General features: G+C 28.4%; 2 protein-coding genes across 3 annotated transcripts; one reads left to right on the top strand and one right to left on the bottom strand.

Annotated features, from left to right (window-relative positions):
• Nucleotides 1-2621: 2621 nt before the first annotated feature.
• LOC661349 (uncharacterized protein) lies at nt 2622-24951 on the top strand. 2 transcript variants are annotated; one of them, XM_015978306.2, is made up of 11 exons: nt 2622-3019; nt 3071-3209; nt 9366-9640; nt 9690-9917; nt 9978-10219; nt 15292-15394; nt 15444-15616; nt 15681-15877; nt 15930-16098; nt 19719-20499; nt 24590-24951. In XM_015978306.2, exons 1-11 carry the CDS (start codon nt 2896-2898, stop codon nt 24802-24804), a joined length of 2646 nt encoding a protein of 881 aa, XP_015833792.1. In that variant the 5' UTR covers nt 2622-2895; the 3' UTR covers nt 24805-24951. The 2 variants fall into 2 exon arrangements, with proteins under 2 accessions (XP_015833792.1, XP_015833791.1); XM_015978305.2 differs by having other exon boundaries at nt 9690-10219.
• On the bottom strand, nt 24940-25425 carry LOC654914 (gem-associated protein 6). The gene has a single exon (XM_970726.4). The coding sequence runs from the start codon at nt 25423-25425 to the stop codon at nt 24940-24942; it is 486 nt and encodes a 161-aa protein (XP_975819.1).
• Between the last annotated feature and the right edge of the window lie 9 nt (nt 25426-25434).

Here is a 25434-nt window from a genome sequence, read left to right as displayed (position 1 = left end):
TAATAAATAAACAAAAACCTAAATTTAGAAACGGGGTTGAAGGTATTTTATTTTATTATTTCTTCACTACATTGGGAGCGTGGTAAAATAACGAAGAGTTATGTTTAGATTATTGTGTTTTTTTCTATTTTGCAATCACGTTTTTTATATTAAAGGCCCAGACTAAAAAATTGGATGAAATTAAAGTTAAGAATTAAATCCTGTATTTTTTATTAGAACAATAATTTGGAATTCTATAGCTGGATATAAAACAGGCATCATAGTTTATTGCAGCTGAAATAAAGATTATTTCCAATTTTTGTAATATTAATACCAGTATTCATGATTTCAAAGTATACCAATAAAAAAAATAACGTAAAGTATTCGTGGATAACTGGTTTTTAAAACACGCGCAATTTTTCGTGAATATTGGATATTGAGGTATTTAAAACACGTGCGATTTTTCGAGTACGTCGTATATACGAATATATGTATCACTGAAAGAAAATTTTCTTGACGAGAATATTTCACTTATTAGATAACTTTACACACACAAAACCTTGATCTTTACAGTGTATCTCAAAATTTGCAAATTCCGAATTCAGAGCATTGTAGAAAATCACTTCACTAGTCCAAATATACAGGCTGTCCCAACTAAAAGTTGCACTCCCAGGATTTCCAATTTCGTTCAAGATTCTAGAAAATGCTGAAACAGGTATAACAAATAACAATTTTTACCCGTAGTTGCTTTTACCATTCGTTTCTGGATTCTGTCACTTTATAATATGCCAAGTATCAAGAATAATACCATGCAATTTTCTAAAATTTTGATCTAGTTATCCATGATAGTTATGTTAACCCGATGTCCATTACGGAAATAAGATTTTAACATATTTTTTTTATGTTCTACGGTGAACATTTTGGACATATTAACAGATAAAGCGATGCTGAAGTTATTTACGCAATATAGTCAAAATTTAAAAAAATTGCACGGTACTTAAGAGGGAGAATTCCTCTGTTTCAAATAGCAACATATTTTACGTATTCTACGTCAATTGGCCAGGAGAGGGTCCATCAGTAGCGCGCAAAAATTAATAATTTATTTATCCGTCTAGTATATTAAAGGACACACGTTTTTTTAAACTGTTACTTATGCAAAATTTTCTGATGATTTGGTATCCGAAATTTGATTTTTTGTTTGGAATTGACTTCATTATGAAAAAGACGTTTCTGTGAAAATTTTTGAATAACTTGAATTTGGTAAAATTTTGTGTTTACATCGTCATATCTTCTTTCTGAATAAAGCTAGAAACTTCATTTTTTTACAAAAGATTCCTCAATGAATCTGGATTTTAACAAATAGACATAAGTTTTAGTTTGGATACAAAAATGAGAAAAATGCATTTTTCTCGTAACGTTTTATATTTGTGTAGTGAAATTTTCGAGATGCGAGAAATTTTTTTATTTTAAAAGATAGACCTTTACATAACCAAGATGTAATGAAGCTAATAAATAGCTTAAATAAGTTTTAGGTGCAAGACTAATTTCGATATCTTTAACATTCAGCAGGTTATTGCAATTTAAAATTACTATGATATGTACTTGAAATGGCAATGCAGCGTATTTCCCTTCGTATTCGTAGTGTTGCCCAATTTCTTCAGTTTTCTTTTCTCAAAACTAAAAGTTGTGTATCTACGTTAAAAACTACATTCATTGAGTAATCTTTTGCGCAGAAAACAAAGTTTCTAGCTTTATCCACGAGGAAGATATGACGATGTAAATGAAATATTTGACCATTTTTAAGTTTTTCAAGAATTTCTTCGTCTTTTTTATATTGACATAGCATCGACATAATAGCTGTTTCAAAACTATAAAAACGTCAACGACTTATTTTACCGAATTTTTTTTCTCTAATTGAAACTATAAATTACATTAGCTATTATTTTATTTAAGTGAATAAATAATTTATTACAGCTAATTTGAAACAGCTAAGCTAATAGTTTTTTTGCGCTACAAAAATCATATAAAATAGTTTAAATACAGATTATTCACCCCAGCGTTATACAACAAAAATAATAATATGTAAAAAACCAACAACAAACAAAAGGTTTCAGAACGACAGAAAAGAACAATACACGACAGTGCGATAACCAGGTTGGAGTGCAAATATTTACTGACGAAAATTAAAATAAATAAATAATTAATTATTTTTTTTGTTCTTTAAACTTTGGGATTTTGTCGGTTCAGGAAATGTAAATTCCCTTTATGTTTCCTTAAAAAAGGATTTATGTTGTTACAGGTAACCCAATTGGAAATTGTCCAGTTTTTGAATTGAATTTATTGCCGTATGAATACAAAATCATTAAATTAGTGAAATAAATTTTAACGTCTTTTCAGAAATATTGTGAAGGCTCATCAGTTTTAGAACGAGTTACTGTTAAAACCGACTGTTTCTATTCCATTTAATGTACAATTAAAGATTACAGAACCTTAAAACTTCTGAAAAAAAATTGACTCGTGTTCCTAGAGCGTGTTTATAATAGAGACGCCACTTTGAAAGTGGACTCTTCAGCCAGAATAGGTCAAATAATGAATTATCCAAACTTAAACTCGATTATCCCCAATCGCATTCGTAACCTACTCCTGTCATTTGTGACAAATTAACGTCTTTTCACACCGTAAAATGGTTATTAAACAGTGTCAATGACATTTTCCCAACTTGTCCGAAGCATTTTCCACCCCATATTGATTTTTTGCGTACATCCGTTGCATGTCTAGAACATTTCTGATTCCATGAAATAATCAATATTCGTATTATTCTCGTTAGTCGACGGTTTCCAGTGGAAAAGTCGCAGTTTGCAGCCAGGAACTCAACGATAAACAAGCCCGTTCTTAATCCAACAATGTAACAAAATAATGGAACATAGAAGTGACGAAATTAAATTAGGGGGAATAAGTAAAGTGTCTTTGCCATTTTATGAACCCCCACCAAGAAAAACCAGTGCGGAAATTATCAACGAAGCGCGCCTTGCTATAAGAGGTACCCAAGTCTCAATTTTTTTTCACAATTTTTTTAAACTGTGATTTTTAGAATCACAAATGGCTGAGAGCTCCTTTATTTCAACTCCTATCAAACCTCTGCAAACGCAAAGGCCTTTCACACCGAGAAACAAGGAAAGGCTACTGTTTGGCAAAAAAACCAAAGCGAATCGGCCGCCAAGTTCCTTCAGGTGAGTTGACAAATCTTGATATATAAAACTTAATCCTGCGATCAATATCAGAGAAATGTTTACTTTCGACTGATTCGAAGGTCGCTGATTTTCCATCTGAAACGCAATTTAAATTGATTTTAAGACCAATTTCCCTTACTTAATGTCCATTTTTTATGGCCAAACTACCGGCCTTGGGATTATGTTAAGAGGATTCCGTGTTTGCTTCCACTTTTATAGGCTTTTTACGGACTACCCCTTATTACTAATTTAAAACAGAAGCTCCAGGAAACAAAAACAACAGACAATGTGCGCACTTTTACCATAAAGTAAATTAAGGCAAAAAGTGCAACAACTAATTGAAATCCAAGAAGCATAATAAAAATAAAAATACTAAAACAAACAACAAAATCAAAACAGGTTTTCCTTGTTGTGCATATCTCTGTTTAATTAGTTTGTTTGTTGATAAGTGAAATAAAAGTTATTTAAAATTTAATTTAAAATATTGTTTCATAAATGGGGTTATGTGTGTCAAATTTATTTAAAAAGAATAATAACGTTAGGCCAAAGACACATAAAAAATGTAAGTGGCACCAAATTAAATAAATTGAATTTTTAAATGAGGTATATTTCAGTTCGTTTTATTCCACTTTTGCATGATGCTCTTCAAATGATATTGCGGTGAAGCTATTAAAATTCCTAAACTAAATTAAATTTTGCTTTTCAGGCAAACATGACACCTGTGTTAACGTACAAGTGGTGCTAATTTTATTTGAAAAATGAAACCGAATAATTTTTGAAACATGCTCTAGTAATTCAACGAAGAAAAAAAATTTATTATAATATAATACACTCGAATATACGTTGCTAGCAAATTTATTAATAAATTTTAATGATAAAACTTGAAAAAAACACCACGAATTTGTAATACAAGGGGTGGACCAGCTCAGCTCCCATTTTCTGTGTAGCTCAAGTTATTATAATTATTAGCATAGTAAAGTTGGATTTTTGATATTTTGTAGACGTGATTTATACTCTAGGACGTATTTCAGGAAAATATTTTTGATTACACAGAGTGTTCCAAAAAAAATAATACGTCATAATGATTTTTTAACGGTATGCTAGTATTTTTTTGTTCTCAGTAGGAATCCTTTTGAGCTTTTTACATATCCTTAAAGTTTTTTTTCAAATCGGTTCTAAAATTATTGTAAAAAATGAAAACCAAAAAAATCGGTTTTACAGCTTTTGTTTTAAAACTTAATTAAAAGTGGATACAGTGCTTTTTAATGACACTATTGCTAAGTACATGTTAACAGATTTATTAATTAAGTTTGATTGATCTGCATGAATTACCACAGGGTGTTTACAATTTACTTCCAAACATTTTAAACTTTAGGGCCATTTATTTTATTTATTTTGCTTATTTCAAATGGCAACCTCTATTTATGGCAACTTCGATGGGGAAATAGAAAAAATAATAAATTGATACACCACGAGTTGCCACGGGTTGAAAAATTAAAGTTTAATTTCTTATGAAAAAACGTTCATTTTGCATTGGAAAAATTCGTTATTTTTGTGTAAATTGTGTCGTTTAAAAATAAAATGAAAAAACCTTTTTTGTTAAGTAAATGTGAGCTTATGTGGTTCAGCTGAATTATTTGCCTCAGTGCATTCATTAAAATACACATTTAGTTTCCCCACATAAGCTATCACATTTACTTCTTATAAAATATTCTACTATTCAAACTATATTCAATAATAAACCTTGGCTGTCCCGGCGCCTCCACCATTTTTGCAAACGGCTTCATAGCTAAAATTTATTTATTTTTTTGTTTGTTGTATCATTTTATGCTTTCTTTTTAATATCTGAAACCTAGATTATAAACACTATTTTCCGATAGCAACGTGTTTTAAATTAAATTGGTCCAACAAAAAAAAAGTTGAGTAACATTCATACGAAAACGCTTGAAGTTGTCGGGTGTCTAGTGGGCTGATTTCAAGTTGACCCACGACCGACGCAAATCGGTGTTGTTATAGCAACGACGCAAATCTAGCAATGTTATTGGTTGCTACTATGCAACTGCACCTCACGCAACTTGGCGTCCAAACTTGAAATCAGGCCCTAGGTACGCAGTTCGCATACGCTCGTTGCGTAACGACAGCCCTCGGACTTCAAGCTTGTGTTTTTGCACTCTTATTATTACTAACTATACAAATGTCATTTTTTTATATAAATGAAGACAACTCAATACCATAAGAATTGCTAATACGATTAGTTTTTTACTTCAAACGATTTTAAGGCCAAATACTTTTTGATACTGACATACGTGTAGCTTATCATGTTTTCGAGTTTTCGAGAAGTCCAAGTCAAAATTTGGGACAGAAAGAAGTCAAGAAACTAGTACTGTTGACAGATTCACTCTGTAACCTTACGAATATTTTTTGATACACAGAATCTCTGTTTCAATTTATAAGACTGTACTTTAAGGAGAAATAAGCTTTTGGATGTATTAATAAAAGAATAATAGTAACTTGATCGGAAATTAACTTTGATATTTTAAAAATCACAAAATTTCGAGTTATACAAAAATTCTGAAAAAAATTCTGAAAGAAAACTTGAGTATTTAATAGCAAATCCTGATTTCTGTATGCTATTATTTTTTAAGATATCTCGAGATGTATATAGTATCTTGTATTTATATTCACTCATACAGAATTTTTTTATACATAAACTTTTGTTAAAAAAAGTTTTCAAAATAAATACTTCATGTACAATAAGTTGCCGAAAATAAAAAATGGTTACAATATTTAAGCAACATCTATTGTCCTCAAAACCTCATATTTTTGTTATTTTTTGCTAAATTTGTATTATTAATTTTTTATGAAAGGAACTTACATCCCATTTCAGTTCATAGTAGAATTTTGTAACTCCGCATTTGAATTTTTTTGGAGTGAAATGAAGCACAAATTGAGAGTTTCTGGTGGGTTTTCTTAGATCAAAACATGTCGCTGGGATTTAGTTTACCACAGAATTTTTTTTTTACAGAAACTCTCAATTTGTGCTTAATTTTTCACTCCGAAAAATTCAAATGCACTCAAGCTCTGTAAGTCTAGAAATTGTCTACCATATTATAGGCCTACAAATTTATATCATGCAATGTACATCGTGCAACTCGACTAGTGGTGGTCTAGTGCTTAATTGTTTTAAGATAAGTTTTAAAAGTGGAGATGAGTTCCTGTTTATAACGAAAACGTATTGAAAGTTTTGAACGAAAAAATACAATCAATTTATATAAAAGGACTGTAAAAATCTCCAAGAAGACGAGATTACCTCAATAATTGAAAAGAGCAAGGGACAGATTGGTGTACTACCGAATCGTGTTAATAACTTTAATACAAAGAATTACTTTTTACATTTTTTACAATTTTTACGTTTATGTGTAAGCACTACATTACTCACACATCAGTGAGTTGGTGCGCTGGTTTTTGAGCACCCGGTATACAGCGTTTTCTAAATCGCGCCCCACCGGAAAGATGCATATAATTTAGACAATTCTGAACCTAAAATTCCATTACAAAAAATTTCTAACTCTGCGTTTGGGAGCTAGTTACCATTTAAAATGAGCAAATCACAAAAGGTTTATTTGCGTAAGAGTGCGAAAACAAAACACGTTACCATACAAAAAGAGAGTGACAATAAGTAGAAAATTAAATGACCTAACTTTTCAAAAATATTTTGTCAGGCAAGTTTCAGGAAATCCGTAAAACTTGAATGAAAATGGGAAATTGTCAATACATTTGAGAGGGTTCTAGAAACAAATTTTCTAATTTATTCTCACTCTTCTGTTATATCCGAAAAATTAATTTTTGATGTTTCCTTCGAATTTTCTGTTAAATTTATCGTACTTAGACTGTCCGTTTTGATCGACCATGGTGGTTTTGTTCCACAGACATCAAATTAAAATAAAACTTTCACTCAAAAAAAACATCATACTTACAGCAAAAATGTCTAGTATATGTTAAGTAGAAAATTACCAGTATAATATTGACTTAATTAGTAAGTATATGCTATATGAAGGGACAGATATTTTGTTGGTTGTTTATCCATCTAATGTTCATAAATGTGCGGACGGCTAACCACGGCCTTATGATTATGCTCAAGTAGGTGACATTCTAAAAGAATTTATTTTTTACAATGATTTTAAACAAAAATATACAGAGTGAACTAAAAGTAACGCACAAAATTGATATCTTTATTATTAGTCATTTTTCAAAGAAAATTCTTGGAACAGGTCAGGTCAGGTCAGTAAGGAAATCCGTCGCGTGAGTATTTTTGAACCTCTTCAAAGCCTAATCCGTTGAAGATAAAGATATGGTCTCGCTGACTTTTTAAAAGAAATTTAATTCTCTACAATTTGCTACTGAACATTTTTCTTGTATCTTTAACAATTTGCGACGAAACGCAAATTTTAAATTTAATTTTTTTTTCATGTTTCTCATAAAAGTTTAAGTCCTCAGTTTTTCTCAGTATGTCGAGAATGCAAAGTTCAACATTTCTGCATTTTTTTCCAAGTAATTAGTAAACTGGTTGAATTTCAATTAATTTAAAAGGATTCGTTTCGTCTCCTAAGTTATAGTCCTTCGTAGTTGGAATGGAATCTTATTTCCGTAATGGACATCGGGTTAACGTAACTGTCATGAATAACTATATCAAAATTTTAGAAAATTGCACGTTAGTAATCAGTTACACTCAGTTATAAAAAAGACCAATTTTTTTAACGCTCTAATAATGTGACAGTACATCACATCAAAATTAATCGTAAAATCTGATACCAGGAAAGCATTTTCTTATTTTAAATTTGGAAAAAAATCCTAAGCATATACAGGGTTTCTCAGCTAAGACTTTCGAGCTTAATATTTCAGTTATTTGTCAACGGATTGTTATGAAATTTAGAATACACATATTTTAGGAGGTTTTCTTTCAGTTATAGGCAAAAAAATAACCTCAAGTTAAAAAACGAAATCCTAAAACACATTTCTTTTATTTAAAATTAAGGCAAATTAGCGTTGAATCATTAAACCCCGAAAAATAAATGGTCACACGAAAAATTAACCAAATCGCTCGGCTGATCCAAGAAAAAAATTAAATTTTGTTGGTAAAAACTTAATCCAAAATTTGATAGTAATTTGGACAGTCACCTTTTGAAACAATTGATGAAGCATTTCTATGCGGCATTTTGTGTACCGCTGAAAAAAACTGTCAAAAGTGTGCGCGCGCTGTCAGTAAAATTGTTTTAATTTGGTGAAATTACTTTAAAAACCAACAACAGTGGCTGAAATTTCTGTGTTGTTGAAAAAGGAATCAATATTCGCCTATAGAAAGTGTCGTTGGACTTTTTGTGAAATGTTATTTATGAAATTTAAAAAGTGAATCGTCAATTATTTGAAGACACAGGAAGCGAACGTGAACTAAAAAATCGAGTGAGGACAAAACACGTCACTGAAAACGAAGCAATAGTTGGGGCTGTAATTCAAGTTTTTGAAGAGAATCCAATCAGCAGTGTATGAAACATTTCCAAAGTCCTGAATGTTCAAGTGTCTAGAATTTTTCAGGTGTTGTTCAGTCTTTTAGTATTTTTTTGAACGAACTAAAGCATCCAGTACCAAAAGTAAGTCAAAAGTATTGTTTTTAACTTTGTATGGGTGAGAGATAATTGTGAAATGTCCCTTGCGTGACAGTTACGTTTCTGTGAGTAGGGTTGTCCAAAATTCAATGGTAGTGCTCATTTGTCTCATAGAGATCTACGCTTTTGCATCTGTATCCACGTTTAATTCTCATTTTTCTCGCGAAACAGACGTCTTCCACGAACGAGTTTTTTCTGACAGCATTTTTCACTGACGATAATTTTTTTTAATATAAGTCTTAAAAAGCTTAACATTTTTAAAAGGCATGTAAAAATTACGTTTTTAAGACTTGAGTTTTTGCATTAATTGGATTTTAATATTTATCTCTAAAATATCTGCATTTTAAATTTCATAAAAATCCGTTGACAAATATCTGAGATATCAGGCTCTAAAGTCTTACCTGAGACACCCTGTATTTATATTAGACCCCCGGTTAGTTAATTATTTAAAAAGTAATTTAATACGTTACATTAACAATAACAAATATTACAGTCTCCGATACCTCCAAAATGAGGCGGAAATACCACCCAACGTCCCCGAATCAAACATGATCCTAAGCCCTCACATGTTATCATCAGCCTCAAAAACCAACACTCGGCCAATTTTCACCAAACAACGTTCAAACTCACTATCCGAAGTCAACGACAACAAAATCTTCAATATCGGATTCAAAGAAATCTCACTCAATAAAGTCAAACTGCCCTCACTGGACCACATGAAACCGTTGCAAAAACGCAAAATCTTCAAAAACACATCTCTCGACAATCGTAAGTCTTACTATTTTAACGAACAAATTACCAAATTCCGAACCTCCAGTGCCCGAAGAACAAGAATCAAATTCTGCCGACTCGAAAACCGAACGCAAAGCTTTCAGTTCTCCACAAGAACGCACAGATTTCAACGAAGATGATTCCCCGTTTGGACGCTCGTCCAGCAAACAGAAAAATCTCTCGCAATGTCTTCTCCTAGGTCCACAAAACTTGAACAAAATCTTCGATAATAGACACATTATTGAGAATTCTGAGACGCTGTTTGTGGGGACAGGTTACTTGAATAGGGGGCAAAATCCACACCGTGGAAATAAAGTACAAAATTCAATTTTAGAAAATAAGGAACGAAACATCGACGATGTTATTGACGATTTAAATAATGAGAGCAATCGAATGGACAACGAAGATTTTGTCATTGAATTATTAGAAGAACTTTATGGAAAAATGGAAAAAGCGAATTTGCTTTCGACCAAAGTCAGTTCGAAAATGAAGATTCACGTGCTGAAAGCTTTGTACAAGTTTGTGGAATCGCAAAATGAGCGGCTTTTGTTGAACATTGCCAGGGTTATTTTGGGGGTAAGTGTATTGATTAATATTTCACGTATCACAGAATGTGTTTCGTATGAAACTGAAATTAAATTAATTATTGTTATTAATGAAACTTGTATTAACAATATCGTAAGTACTGGTTTATTGTTGTGATGAACCATTAATTATTTCGGAACAAATCGATCAAACGATTACATTCCAGAAATAGATGAATTTGGGTGAAAATAGTAAATTTAAATTTGTTACGGAAAAAACTGACAATAGACACGACGCAAGGTCTAATTTAATATTTTATTTTGTTCTCACGAGAAAGTTCCAGAAATCTCAACACGTTTTCATGTTTTCTAAAAATAATAGTTCCTTGAGAAGTTTATTATAGAAAATTACAACGAAACTAAATTCAATAAAAATTTTATTCATTTACTTGAAAGTCATTTCAAATTATTATAAACTGTCAAAGTCATGTTTCTTAAATCTCACTATTTTTACTTTGGGAGAAATCGCAAGTAGTTACATTCTATACTCCAATACATACTGAGTTGTAAAAAATACGGGGTGTGTCAGAAATAGGTGTATTAATTTTAACAGGTAACAGAACTCAAAAAATAAACATCTTTTCTATTTGTAATTTTTCAATAAAAAATTCGCAAATTTACTTAAAATTTGGAAAAAGATAACATAATGAAGCGTGTACCCGCCTATGGGACAAAAATAAAAGAGCCAAACTGTTTTCGTTGTGACAGAAAACGGACAATTTAAACAATTTAAAACAACAATGAAAATTGTTGCTATGAATATAAACTAATTATTACACACTGACCGGCTCGTTTGCACTAGAGTTCCTATATTGGGAGAGTTGGGACACTGAATGTCAATTTTCGAAATTTTGTTTTATATACGTCGGCTGGAATGTGTAAAAAAACAAATTGGGATAGAAATCAGTGGTGTTACACTTGAAATTTAGCGAAAAGTCAAATAAATTTGTCAAAAAATGTTTCCATTTTTCGTCGACTAACTGCGTTTAGAAATGGTTTAGACTGGCAGTCGTCGTCAATTCACTGTTTTTATTATATAAACTCCAAATTTTAAAAAAGATTTCTTTGTAAGTACAAGAATTTTACGTCTAAATTCTTCATCATAAACATTTTTTCCTTAATTTTAAGAAATGGTAATCATCGATGAAAGAGAGAGAAATTGAACCTTTCCTACTGTTTTACGTTTATTATTAACAAGCATTTGAAAAAGTAAATTATCTAAATAATGCTATGTACAAAATTTATGAGATTTTGGGAATTTGTCTATGCATTTACAAAATACGTAGGTACTTGAACCCAAAATTGGTTCTAATTTTTAGGAAAGTTGAACCTGTTACTGCTTGGCCGCCATCTACGTGAACTTTAGCTACTGTTTCAAATTATAAAGTTATTGGGAATTCACGATGTTGTTACGTTTTTCATACGAGAACATCTTCAATATCATTATTTAGGAAATTTAAAAAGACGTCAGGAAATATGAAGGGTTTTTGATGACCAATTTTTGGGACGAGATGTTTAATTAAAAATTGTGATTGAAAGAAAAGCATTTTTAGCATTGAAGTATGTTTTAAGTAATGTATTTATTATTAAAATAAATATTAAAAAATTTCAGAAATGTGAACATTAATATTGATAGGTATTCAATTATTTTCTTTTTTTAAATAGTAATCCCAAAATTTCTACGTTTTCTACGTCCCTGATTAAATTTGAGGTAAAATTATGTCATTTTATGCATTTGACAAAAACCTTGAAATTATTTTCGACATAAACCTCTGACATAAGTTACTAACAAAATTTTAATAAAAAAGGATAGAAATAAATACCTTATCCACATAATACAAAATTGGCTCGGTTTGACGTTCAGTGTCCCAACTCTCCCAATAAAGGAACTCTAGTTTGCACAAAAGAAAAACAGTGAAAATTATAAATAAGAATGTTGCAAAATATTTTACCGGGTGTTCAAAAATCGGCGCACAAACTCAATGGTATGTGATAGGGAATTGCTTCCATTTAAGAATAGTAAAAAAAGTTTTTGTATTAAATGTTATTGGTAGATACCGAATAAATAAATTAAATAAATGATATCTGGCAACGTTGTCCAACAGTCGTGATCTCAATAGATTTTGATGAACAATAAAAATAAATTATTTTGCTAGGAAATAATTCCCAGTGTTGGCACATCTACAAATTGTGATTTTTTTTTAATTCAAAAAACTGCTAAAGTCTGATAGTAAATTTGAAAATAATTATTCATTGTTTTATTAGGAAATGATTACTTAGTGTGAAAAATAAAAACATTAAAAAATAATGAAAACTGAAGAACTTAACAAAATAAGTTTGTAGTTACAGGTTTTATAAAATATGAGTTTAGGAATTTAGGAAAGATTTTTCCCATGATCTACTCATGGTTCTCAACTACGTATCACTGGGTTGGTGCAGTTTTTGAGCAGCCTGTATGGAAAAGTTGTTGCATTTGATGAGTTTTTTTACGTGGTATTTTACATGTTTTTCTGATACAGCCTGTATATTTGTCAGGAAATTTGAACACAGCATAATTAATTTGGGTCGTAGGTTTTCAAAAAAATAGTTTTACCGGAAAAGTTATTTGTTATTTGCGCTTTAAAAAAATTTATTTCCGCCTTCTTTAAACAATTATAACTTTATCATTTTTTAATTTTTTGAAATTGTATTTGGGTATTTATTGAAAGAGAAAGCCTAAATATTTCCTTTGGAGTTTTCCAGAATTAAAAAAAAATTAGATTTTCAGTTTTTCCAAATAAAACGTCCTACTTCAATTTCAATGAATGAGAAAAAATTTAATTTTATATTTATGGCTCTCTAAACCTGTGTTAACTAGCTTTCAAATTATTTTAACTTTATTGACAATGAGAAATTCATTAGCTCTAACTCTTTTCGCATAGGCTGAAAACAAAAAACCTTTCCAAAGCTAAACTGTATGAATTTACTCTGTATTTTGGGAAAAAAATAACAAAATTTTGAACAAAATTCAATTAGAAATATTTCTATGTGCAAAAACAGGCTAGTTTATAATTTATAGTTACATAATATATTAAAACGGATCGAGGCGGAAAGGAAATTTTTTATCATTTAATAAAAAAATGCGGTATTGGATTTTAAAAAATTGAATTATGGGCACTTGAAATATAGGGTCTTTTAACGTTTTACGAAATTTGAAGAAGCTGAAAGGAGGATGTAGGTATTCCCTTTCATATACCCTAATACGATTTCAGAATATTTGAAAATTACAAATTTATCATTTTTTGAAAGAGAAGAAGCAAATACAAAAAAACAACAAAGGTATAAAACATACATAGGTATCTACAAAACTTAAACTTTTACGGAAAGGTTAAATAATTAAAACTCTCTTAGAATAACTCTAGTGATCCAAAATCATAAAAAAAAAACATAGCTTATTCATTTTAAACTAACAAAAATGATTTAAACTTAAAAAAAATCAATTTGTCACTCTTTAAGAAGTGAAATTTTCATTCTTTTAACATTATTTCAGTGTGAATTTTTTAATATAGAATGAACATTTTTATGAGCCACTGTTAGCTTAAACGTTATTTCCCAAAGTCTTTTAACTTCCCAAATTACAAAATTTCTATTTTTGACTTTCAATTTGAAAAGAGACGTTATAATTTTTGAAAACCGTTTATGACCACAATTTGAAATACATTTAAAAAAAAGGCATTATAGTGTGCCTTATTGTTAAAATAAATGATTTTGAATAAATGATTTGATTAGTCCTTCTTAGTATTTAACTTTATTTTTATGTATCCGTTCTACCAACATCCAACATTCATTCCTAATATCTCACATTGTCAAGGATACATTTTTTTATTTTTTTTATTTTTTTCACAAAAAACTTATATTTTCAAATTTGGAAACACCTATATCCCATTTCAGGTTATAGTAAAATTGCAACAGCGCATTTCAATTTTTGATTTTTTTTTGAATGAATTTGAATTTTGAAGTGAAAAATAAAGCACAAATTGAGAGTTTCTGTATAAAAAAAGAATTCTGTGTTAAAGTAAATCGCAAATTCCAAATCTAAATTTACTAAATTTACTTTAAGAATACTTATAACTTTTAAAAACCGTTTTAAACCATCTTTTTGATTTTTTTAATGTTAAGTGTTAAACGGCTCATAATAATGCGCCAAAAGTTCATTCTTGTCTACCTTGTAGGATCCTTAAAGATCAAGTATAGAAAGATTATTCATTATCGAAAAAATTTCATTATAATATTTCAAATGAAATTTAATTTTTTCCATACATTTTATAGTTTATTTTAATTTTTGAAAGTTTGGGGTTATACACATGTACAGGGTGTATCAGATATACGTGTGTTAATTTTAACAGATAAACAAATCAACAAATAAAAGTTTTTTTTTCTATATGTAACTTTTCAATAAAACTAATTATTAAATACTGACCGGCTTGTCTGCACCAAAAAAAGGGAGAAAAACAGTGCAAATAATAATTAAGAATTTTACAAAATGTTATATAGAAAAGTTGTTACACTTGATTATTAAGTGGTAAAATTAACACAAGTATTTCTGATACACCCTGTATATCAGTTTTACTAGTATGCAAAATTTCATTTCGAAATATCTCACATATGGAAAACAGGAATTAAAAAACAGCTATGGTAAGCAAAAAATTTCGTACAATGTAACTTGAAAACTATTAAACATAAGTATAGGGAACGTAATCATAAGGTCGGTGCAGAATTCAGTTCTCTTCAAAATATCAAAATATTTTGAAATGATGAAGTAATCATTTTTTGACATGAGAAAAAAAAGGTAATGTCGTGAAAACGGCTTAGGTAGATGAAAATTACCTTAGACTTAGAATAACTAGATAATGCAAAGACACAATAAAAACAACATTTTGTTTAAATATTTTCGTTGAACAGCACCTAACGAACGCATAATGGCAGTGTTCAGTTTTGTAGATTATAACATTACTAAAACCCAATACATACTTCTAACGTGGGATTTAAAGGAAACAGTATTTAATACTATTTTTTTAATTCCAGCTGAAGGTAACTGGCAACAATCTCAGTGGAGTTTGTAAATTGATTTTCAAAGTATCCAAGAATGACAAAAACGACTACTTATTCTTCCAGAAAAATATTTTAGGTAAGTATTCACTAACTTCTCAAACTGTGCCAAACTGAACAAATTTTAGAATTATTTTTGGACGCTTTGGGCCGTTCAAGCCCTTTAGACGATGCCGAGGCTTGCGTTTACGGTTACGGTTCCGTCAAATTTTTAACAATGAATGCGAAATTACTCGATAAAATTTTATCACTAGGGATATTACAGTTGATGGTTTTACACATCAAAATCATTAATAATGCTGTAGGTTTTCAATTTTCTGCTAAAAACTTAAGGAAGTTTCTACAAATAAATATAATACTTGTAGAAAATGGATAAAACACAAATGCCTGAACAAACCAATCATGCTTTATTCCAACTAACCGGTGCCTTACGAAACATAGTTTCAGAAGAAACTATTTATGAAACATTCATTTCGTGTGGAGCTATTCAACAGTTATGTCAGACCATGGAGCTTTTCTCGGCGGATTTGGATATTATTAGTAACATATCACGTATTTTCAGGTAAGTTATTTTATTATTTGCTTGAGTAAAATTGCAAGTAAATGATTTCTAGTACAATATCAACCAACGATTGTTGTTGCGATAGCTTAGTTGAATATAGAGATATTTATAAAGTGATTATTCAATTATTCGATAAATATCCCGGAAATGAGGAAATTATTGTACGTCTGGCGTACACTTTAGGAAACATTGTCGCCAAAATTGATAACACTCGAGTCAAAGTAAGTTTTCTAAGCCCACGGAGAACTATAGGTTAGGAGATGAAACGACGTACAAATAAAATGTCCTAATAAAATAATAGTTCCGTCAATGTCGTTAGAGAGCGCAGTTGTTACATTATCAGACTATCTCAAACAAACAAAAAATGCAGGTAGAGATAAAAATACAGCAAAAATTTTATCGTAAACTATATTAAAAAAAAAATCTCACTAATATGCACTGTATACATACTGTTTTTCAAAATGCTACAGAAACGATTACAGATACAGCTATTTATTGTATAAGTGTTTAAGAAAGCATTTTATCCACGCCAGATTGTTTAAACGTCAACTCGAGTAATGCGACTAAAACACAAATGCAATACAACGTTTTATCCACAATCACCACATTTACAAAATGGAATTAATCAAAGTAAAATTAAAAATATTTGCAGGCTTTGTCTCGTAGTCATTATTACTAGTTGCTATGGCAAAAGTGGAATAAAGTTACTTTTTCGTGTACTTAATAAAAATTGATAACACTGTTTAACCTAAAATAATTAAGAATGGTGGGACGTTTCTTGTTAGCAACACTCTTTTTTATTCATTTAATTTATTAACAAAAATGTTAAGTGCAGAGTTGAGACGAACTCAGAGTCAATATTTTATCGCCTACTATAATTTTCTAAAAATGACAAGTTATAAAAATGACAAAACTCGATTTTTTCAAATGCAACGCCTTATATTTTATTGCTTCATTATGAACTTTTTTGTCGATATAAGGGTGGGGTATAATTTCTAAAATTTGTAAGGTTTTTGCGAAATGAATTTATGGTTTTATTTTAATTAAAATTTATTAAATTTAAAATCATAATTTTCATGAAGATAAGTAAGTTTTCTTTACTTGTTAAACAATCTCCTATTATTTGACTAGTGGATATTAGGTCACTTTATATACTCCATAAGTGTGGATAAAGCTCCAATTATAATATGATTGTGGATAAAAGTATAAAAAAGAAAATTGTACACAATTTCATACAAAAAACTCCCATATAAGTCGTTCAAACAACGGATTACTGATGATCAAGAATCAAGGAAAATTTATTTAAATCTAAACTGTTGAAGATAGAAATATGGTGTCACAGATGTTTTTGTAGAAAATTAATTCTTTACAACTTTGATTCTTACACTTTTTTGTATCTTCAACAGTGTTCGCAGCGTTCTCAAAAATATAACAGGGAACGTAAATTAATAATTATTGTTTATAATTCGTACTCGTAATCTTTTTAAAAATTCGATTGTATTTTTTATAATTATTGTAAAGGCCCCATTTGTCCTACTCAGCCTCTCCCGAATATATTGGATGTTTCAAAACTATAAAAACGCCAACGTCGCATTTTGCGGAATTATTTTTTAATAATATTGATAAAATTGTAAAATAATTATTAATGATTAGATCTCTTAATGAAAGTATAAATGACATTAGCTATTATTTTTTTGAAATGCACGAATAATTTATAATAGCTAATGTTGAGAGAAAACGCAACGTTGGCGTTTTTATAATTTTGAAATAGCTAATATGTACTTTTAAAGAACATACAAAAAATTATAATGTGAACAAAGTAATAGTATATTAAAAAACAAGTTTTTTAAGACCACTCTTGAAGCACGAAATCAATTTTAAAAACGAGTGGCGTTAGTCACGAGTTACTTAAAAGAATGAGTGCTTCAAGGTCTTATGAAACGAGTTTCTTTAAACTATTTTTTTATAGTTTGCTTTCTTTTTGCCGTTTTTAAACAAAAATTGTTATTTTAAAACAAAGTAAAGAGTAAAAAATTTATTTCAAATTTTTGTTTTATCCAAATTCCGTCAAAATTTGCGAATTTGCTTCCTGACAACCTAAAAATTTTCGTAAAATGTTCCGTCAAATAATGACTAATATGACATTGATGACGTTGCGTGCTTTAATAAGTCTCAAAATGGCGGCAAATTACAAAAAAATATATTTTGGACTATTTTTTATTAAATCTAAAATTTTTACTCTTTTTTTGACAGTTTTTTCTTTGTTTGTGAAGTTCTTTAAAAATTTCATAAAAAATACATTCGAGTTAAAAGAAAAATCAATTACTGCTCCAGTTAGACTCTCACCAAGGATTTGATAGCCAATTAACTGCTCTTGTTACTCCTTAGTCCTTTTGTTGTAACTCTTTTAAAGAAAGCTGATCCCATTTGCCAATAAAGTGCTACAAAAATAAGATGATGGCATACGTTAAATAACCTTTTGACAAAATTGAAGATTTCCGCTATTAGATGTTTGTTAAGTTTTAAAGTTATACAGGCTTGTCACCAGCTTCTTTTTTAGGACATTCTTTGTAATCAAAAATATTTTAAGTATAATTTTGTTTCAATGTGTAAATGGAAATTAATTTAATTTAATTTGATTAAAGGTTATAATTGATTGAGACATAATAAACAATTTTGAATAATTCTACTTACAAATGGATAAACATTTATTTTGAATGCTTTAACAATATAAAATAAAAAATAAAGGTTTGGTGTGTCGGGTTTTTTAAACTTTGTTTTATTTATTTTCCACGCCAAGAAAATCCAACAAGAAGTACATAATATTAAGTAAATAAACATCTTATTTTACAGTCATTCTTAGCCTGTTAAAGTAAGTGATACTAAAAAATATCACAAATTGTTTATTGTAAAACTGAAAATAGTTTCACATAGAGAACTTTTGTGTAACTCATTTTAGTAAATTTTTAGAAGTTGTATTGGCAGTGCTAGGCTGGGTGTCATCAGTCATCACACTCATCACTGCACTGTAATTTAGTGTGTGATCTGTCAACAGCGTCACGTCGTTTATTGATAAAGCACGAATAATTAACAAAATTAAGAGGAAATAGTTTGAACAGATTTTGATAAGTCAAACTAAACAAAACAAATAACAAAAATAGAAAGTAGAAAATATAGTACATTGCACTCGTTAATTGTGGCATTCATTCTATTGGAGCACTCCTTCGTCGTGCTCCAAAACCATTCGTGCCACAATAGAACGTCTTATAAAACTTGTATAATAATATACTATTAGTAGTTTCTAAACGGAGTTTAAAGTTTTATTAACAGAAATTATAATAGGATTTAGTTTCATTTGCAAGAATTGCAATGGAAAAGTGAGTTTTAAATCAAAAACTTAATACATAGTCAAAGATAAAGCTAGAGCTAACACTTTATCGAAAATAAAATTAAAAATTACTATTAGCAGTTACTAATTGGCGTCCAATACTTTTTAAAACGCTGCGAATACGATTGAAGATATAAAAAAAGTTTAAGAAACAAACTTGTAGAGAATTCAGTTTCCTACAAAAAGTTCAACTCTATATTTCTATCTTCAATGGTTTAGGCATAAATTTAATTTTAATTTTTTTTTTTCTGATGTTTCTTATGAAAATTTTAACTGTCAGTTTTTCTCAGTCTGTTTTCCAAGTAATTAGTGAATTAATTTAAATTGATTTAGCGCTCGAAGCTCCTTCGTTTTTATCTGGCGCACTATATTTTTTGGTGCATTTTTGTATCTCGTTTCGTCTCCTAAATTATAATCATCCGTAACTTCAAATCCGTAAGTTATCAATTGCAGTTCTATCACGAGAAAAATTCGCTAAACAGTCTCCTGAACTTGTGGAAGATTTATTTAGAGCGGACGCTGAAAATCTGCTCCCTCAAAACCGACAACGAATTAATCGAAAATGGAAATCCGGAAGACGTCATGATTAAAGTGATTCGAGTCATTGCAAACGTTGTCATAAACCCAGAAATCGGAAAAGCCGTAAATGAGTCCTTTGGCTGCCTCCTCATCGACGAATTCCTCAAAGTCCTAATCAGCAATCCCTTCAAAAAGAACGAAGAACTCGTCATGTCCATCTTGAGTACTTTAAACAACCTATCGTACTATTACACCTCCGACACAGAAACGGACATTTTCCACATCAAGCAAGTGGAAATCGTTGAGGGAATCACCGAATATGCAAAATCACGCAACAAAGAATGCGTAATTGAATCGATGAGAATCATGGGCAATTTATCACGCTCGAAAATTACGAGAGATTACATTGCGGAATCGGAAGTTTTTAAAATTCTTCTAAATATTCTAGACAAAGCCGATTTGACTCTCCTCAAAACGACGATCGGAGTATTTGTTAATTTGATGGCAGACAATAAGTCACGAAATTTGTTCAAGAATCAGGGAGGAGTTGCGAAATTGATCACGATTTTGAAAAACTACGGACAAAATGATTGGTTATTGGGGATGTTGGTGTGTCAAGTGATTTGGAATTATTGTATTGATACGATGGATTTATACGAACTTATCCCTGATGATGAGATTCAACAATTGCTCGTGATTTTGGCCGATTATCTCGGTGAGTTGACACTTTTATCACACGGTGAATTTTTCTATAGTAATGTTGAAGTAAATTTTTAGTTGTATTTAAAAAAAATAAAAATATTCAACCAAGAAATGTTACAGATTTGGAATTTTAACGTGTGTTAAATTTTAACAGGCCTCTTAAAAAGTTATTTGGATTAGATAATATCGTCTTCCTAAAAAAACATTAATTGTAAACACTATTTTAGGAAAACATAAAAAATTACTTTCCTTTACCTACTTACCTAAAAAAAAGAGATTTATTTGAATTACTTTCGCAAAGGCATGTATCTTTTTAGATTCAGGAATTTAAATCACTTTCAGTGAACATACTTCAATTTCAAATCATGTAAATTATATGTGCAAAATATCCCCTTAGTGCTTAATGCTTAGTAAACATTTTTTATATTATAAATATATGCTAAATTGTAGAGGAGAGACACTCTATGTCTCACCGCGCTTGTAATTGTTTGGAATAATTTTTTTTTAATAGCCAACTGCTTATTCAGAAACATAATTTGTATGTAATAACATTCTGTGCTAATATTCAAGCTGATTTTACACAAATTATTATTTATATAGAACTAAACAATAAATAACAAAATAAAGGAATTACTTAACATTATGATTATAACGATTTTATTTTTTACTTTGAACAACATACGTATTGGGTGATTTAAAAATAAGAGAACCAATTTTAAAAGGGTGATAAAAGATATTCAACTAAGCATAAAAATGAATTAAATTTTTTTTTATATTTTAATTTTTTGTTTTTCTTATTTCTTTATCATCAATCCTCACGTCAGCACAAATTAGTGATTTTTTCTCTTTATTTATGTTATAGAAGATTACCACAAAAATAAGTCTTTCCACATGATTTAACTCTTTTTTAGTCTTTTTTTATTTGAATATAAAAGAATACAAAGTACCTATATCCCATTTCTGTTCATAGTAGAATTGCAACAGCGCATTTAAATTTTTCGAAGTAAAAAATAAAGCATAAATTGAGAGTTTCTGTAAAAGAAAAGACTTCTGTGTTAAACTAAATCCCAGCAACACACTTTGAGCTAAGAAAACCCACTGGAAACTCTCAATTTGTGCTCTATTTCATTCAAAAAAAGCAAATGCGCTGCAAATTTCTACTGTAAACTGAAATGGGATATACTACTTCTCTGTGTAGACAAACCAATTTACAAAATCATCATACGTATGAATAAAATAAGCACCTGTAATTTTTGTTACTTTTTTTACAAAGGAACTTGATCACCAGAAACTAATGAAACTAAATTAAAATGAAATGTTTGTATTTATAAAATAAGAGAAAACACAATAAAATATGTGAATAACTCATGAAAGAACTGAATTAGATTCTTATTTTTTTTAACGTTCGCAAATCCTTTATCAATTTGGAAGTTTTATGTGGGGTTGATTGATTTCTTTAAATTTCCGTCTTATTCCTCTTTTCGAAAATATTCTAAATTTGCATTGCAGTGTTAATGTAACTTTGTGTTATTCTTATACAATGTCTTTTTAAATGATTCTGATCTAATTAACTTTGAAATTGGTTGTAAAAAAAATGTAAAAAAAATTATTTACATGGGAAATTCAGACTAGATGAAAGTCATTTAAAAACACATTGTATATTGTAAAAGGTTATTTTTCCTATACCGTCAAATTTATTACTATTATTATTATTATTATTATTATTATTATTATTATTATTATTATTATTATTATTATTATTATTATTATTATTATTATTATTATTATTATTATTATTATTATTATTATTATTATTATTATTATTATTATTATTATTATTATTATTATTATTATTATTATTATTATTATTATTATTATTATTATTATTATTATTATTATTATTATTATTATTATTATTATTATTATTATTATTATTATTATTATTATTATTATTATTATTATTATTATTATTATTATTATTATTATTATTATTATTATTATTATTATTATTATTATTATTATTATTATTATTATTATTATTATTATTATTATTATTATTATTATTATTATTATTATTATTATTATTATTATTATTATTATTATTATTATTATTATTATTATTATTATTATTATTATTATTATTATTATTATTATTATTATTATTATTATTATTATTATTATTATTATTATTATTATTATTATTATTATTATTATTATTATTATTATTATTATTATTATTATTATTATTATTATTATTATTATTATTATTATTATTATTATTATTATTATTATTATTATTATTATTATTATTATTATTATTATTATTATTATTATTATTATTATTATTATTATTATTATTATTATTATTATTATTATTATTATTATTATTATTATTATTATTATTATTATTATTATTATTATTATTATTATTATTATTATTATTATTATTATTATTATTATTATTATTATTATTATTATTATTATTATTATTATTATTATTATTATTATTATTATTATTATTATTATTATTATTATTATTATTATTATTATTATTATTATTATTATTATTATTATTATTATTATTATTATTATTATTATTATTATTATTATTATTATTATTATTATTATTATTATTATTATTATTATTATTATTATTATTATTATTATTATTATTATTATTATTATTATTATTATTATTATTATTATTATTATTATTATTATTATTATTATTATTATTATTATTATTATTATTATTATTATTATTATTATTATTATTATTATTATTATTATTGTTATTATTGGCATTAATAAATCAAGTCCGATACCGAAATAGTATATTAAAGTATAAATGGATATTGAGGTCTTTAAAACACGCACGATTTTTCGAGCACAACGGCATAGTCGGAGTGCTTGAAATAGAGTGTTTTAAAGACCATTTATCCACGAATACTTTACGTTTTTTTTATTGATACCTATACTTTAAAATCATAAATACTGATATTAATATTACGACAGAAATAATGTAATGTGAAATCAGTATACCTTTCGTTATCACGGAATTGATTGTCACTATAATAAAAAATCATTAAAAGTTGGCATTTAACTTACCATTTCTTGGGTTATTGATATTGCCCAGGACACTTTAAAAAACGCGCGTTTTTGAATGTTGGATTTATTATACACGCCGCTGCGTGCATTAAATAAACAAAATAAATTACCAATAAAAAAATAATATCGTGTATTTGTATTTTCTCAGTTAGTTGTAGACTATTATATACTCAAAAAATTAATAGCTAATGTAATTTATAGTTTCAATGAGAAATCTAATCAATAGTTATTAATACTAGTTATATTTTACATTTTTATTAAGCTTATTTAAAAAAATATAATTCGGTAAAATACGACGTTGGCACTTCCGTAGTATTGAAATAAAGAGTAAGAGATGCCTTACGAAGGAGAAATTAAAAAAAAACGTGTGAAAGACTGACTTTCTTTCCTAGAATTGGTTCTGATATGATTAAAAAGTTCGGCAATACTATTTTCGCACTAACTTAGCTATCAGAAGCTATTGAAAGTTTATTAAAGTATTTTTTAAAAAGATATACTAAAGTAAACCAAAAGTAACGCGCAAAATTCATATTTTTGTTATGGGTTATTTAACATTTAAAAAAAAAAACTCGAACATTTATAACGTCATTTGTATTTTTTAAATATTTCCTTTTCTTTTTTTAATAGTGTTTCTTAATTTTATTTTTTTATACTTACCAGAAAGAGAATACATTCAAAAACAGCAAATGTCGGTTGTCATTTAAAAAAATTAAAAATGACGCCATAAACGTTACTATGATCTCCAAATGAAGTATTTAGAAATTAAAATCAATCTGTTCGATTTTTTTTATTTTTTAAAAATGGCCTGCAACAAAGATATGGATTTTGTGAGTTTTGTTAGTTACTTTTAGTTCAGTTTGTATGATAGTATTTATTATAAAGTGATTCTAATATTTAACTTTAATTTTGCTATGGAAAAGCTAGAACCTTTACTCGTTAATTCTCTCGGAACGGCGTCTCTCTTCAAATAACAACAAAAATTATTTTGTGTCTAGATGAAGAAAAATTGTTCGGAATCACGGAAGGGTCCGAAGATACTGAAGTATACGTAACCCAGGAGTACTTAATTTGGGAGGAGTTTGCCAGCGTCGCGACTAATTTACTGGAAAAAATCGAATACTTTTTGGACACTTTTGACCAAATTCATATTGAAAACGAAGCCACACTTACTAAGGATTCGAGTACAAATCTCAGTTTCGCAGCTTGGTAATAAACTAGGGTAGAAGGACAAGTTATATTTATACAAATATATTTTATTGATTGTCTTTATTGTTATTTACAAATTTTTAAATTACGTTATACTTAAAATTATAAATTTATATCCTACTAATGTAGTAATAAATAATCATTCAAACTCTGGGGGCATCAAACCTATTATTTTCCTTATCCTTTCCAACACAATCGTATTGTCACACATACAGTCATCCGCCCCATAAGGGGGCCCTATCGACAAATGTTCATCAACCTTCAACAGTTCCCCATCTTCTCTCACATTAATCATCAGCAATTTCAACCACTTCATAAGCTTCATTTTCAAATGGAGGGACTCTTCCGAATTTAATAATTTGGTCGGAGTTTGAAGCAATTCGTCATTTTGAACATCCGAAACCACGTTAAACGACTTAATAGCGGGGTATAACACAAATTCTAGGCTTTTTGTGCTTTTGTTAAGCAAAACAACTGTTTTGTACACCGGATCCACCACATACACAACCCCCACGTGGGTGCACTTATCAACAGTCTCGATATTAACACTTTTGCCGATTAAACTCTTCATGTACAACACGTCGTTGTTGAAAATGGGGTCCTCCTTCGCGAAAATTTGATCCATTTAAAAACG

The sequence above is a fragment of the Tribolium castaneum genome, chromosome 5, assembly GCF_031307605.1.
Source record: "Tribolium castaneum strain GA2 chromosome 5, icTriCast1.1, whole genome shotgun sequence".
NCBI classification, from domain to species: Eukaryota; Metazoa; Arthropoda; class Insecta; order Coleoptera; family Tenebrionidae; genus Tribolium; species Tribolium castaneum.
This window is presented reverse-complemented; position numbering and strand designations above follow the sequence as displayed.

Excerpts from the sequence above, each read along its gene's own strand:
- LOC661349 (XM_015978305.2), top strand. The coding sequence starts at position 2,896 with ATGGAACATAGAAGTGACGAAATTAAATTAGGGGGAATAAGTAAAGTG. Across the intron at positions 3,210-9,365 it reads CGGCCGCCAAGTTCCTTCAG|TCTCCGATACCTCCAAAATG; the intron begins GTGAGTTGACAA and ends CAAATATTACAG. Across the intron at positions 20,500-24,589 it reads GATTTTGGCCGATTATCTCG|ATGAAGAAAAATTGTTCGGA; the intron begins GTGAGTTGACAC and ends TTTTGTGTCTAG.
- LOC654914 (XM_970726.4), bottom strand. The coding sequence starts at position 25,425 with ATGGATCAAATTTTCGCGAAGGAGGACCCCATTTTCAACAACGACGTG.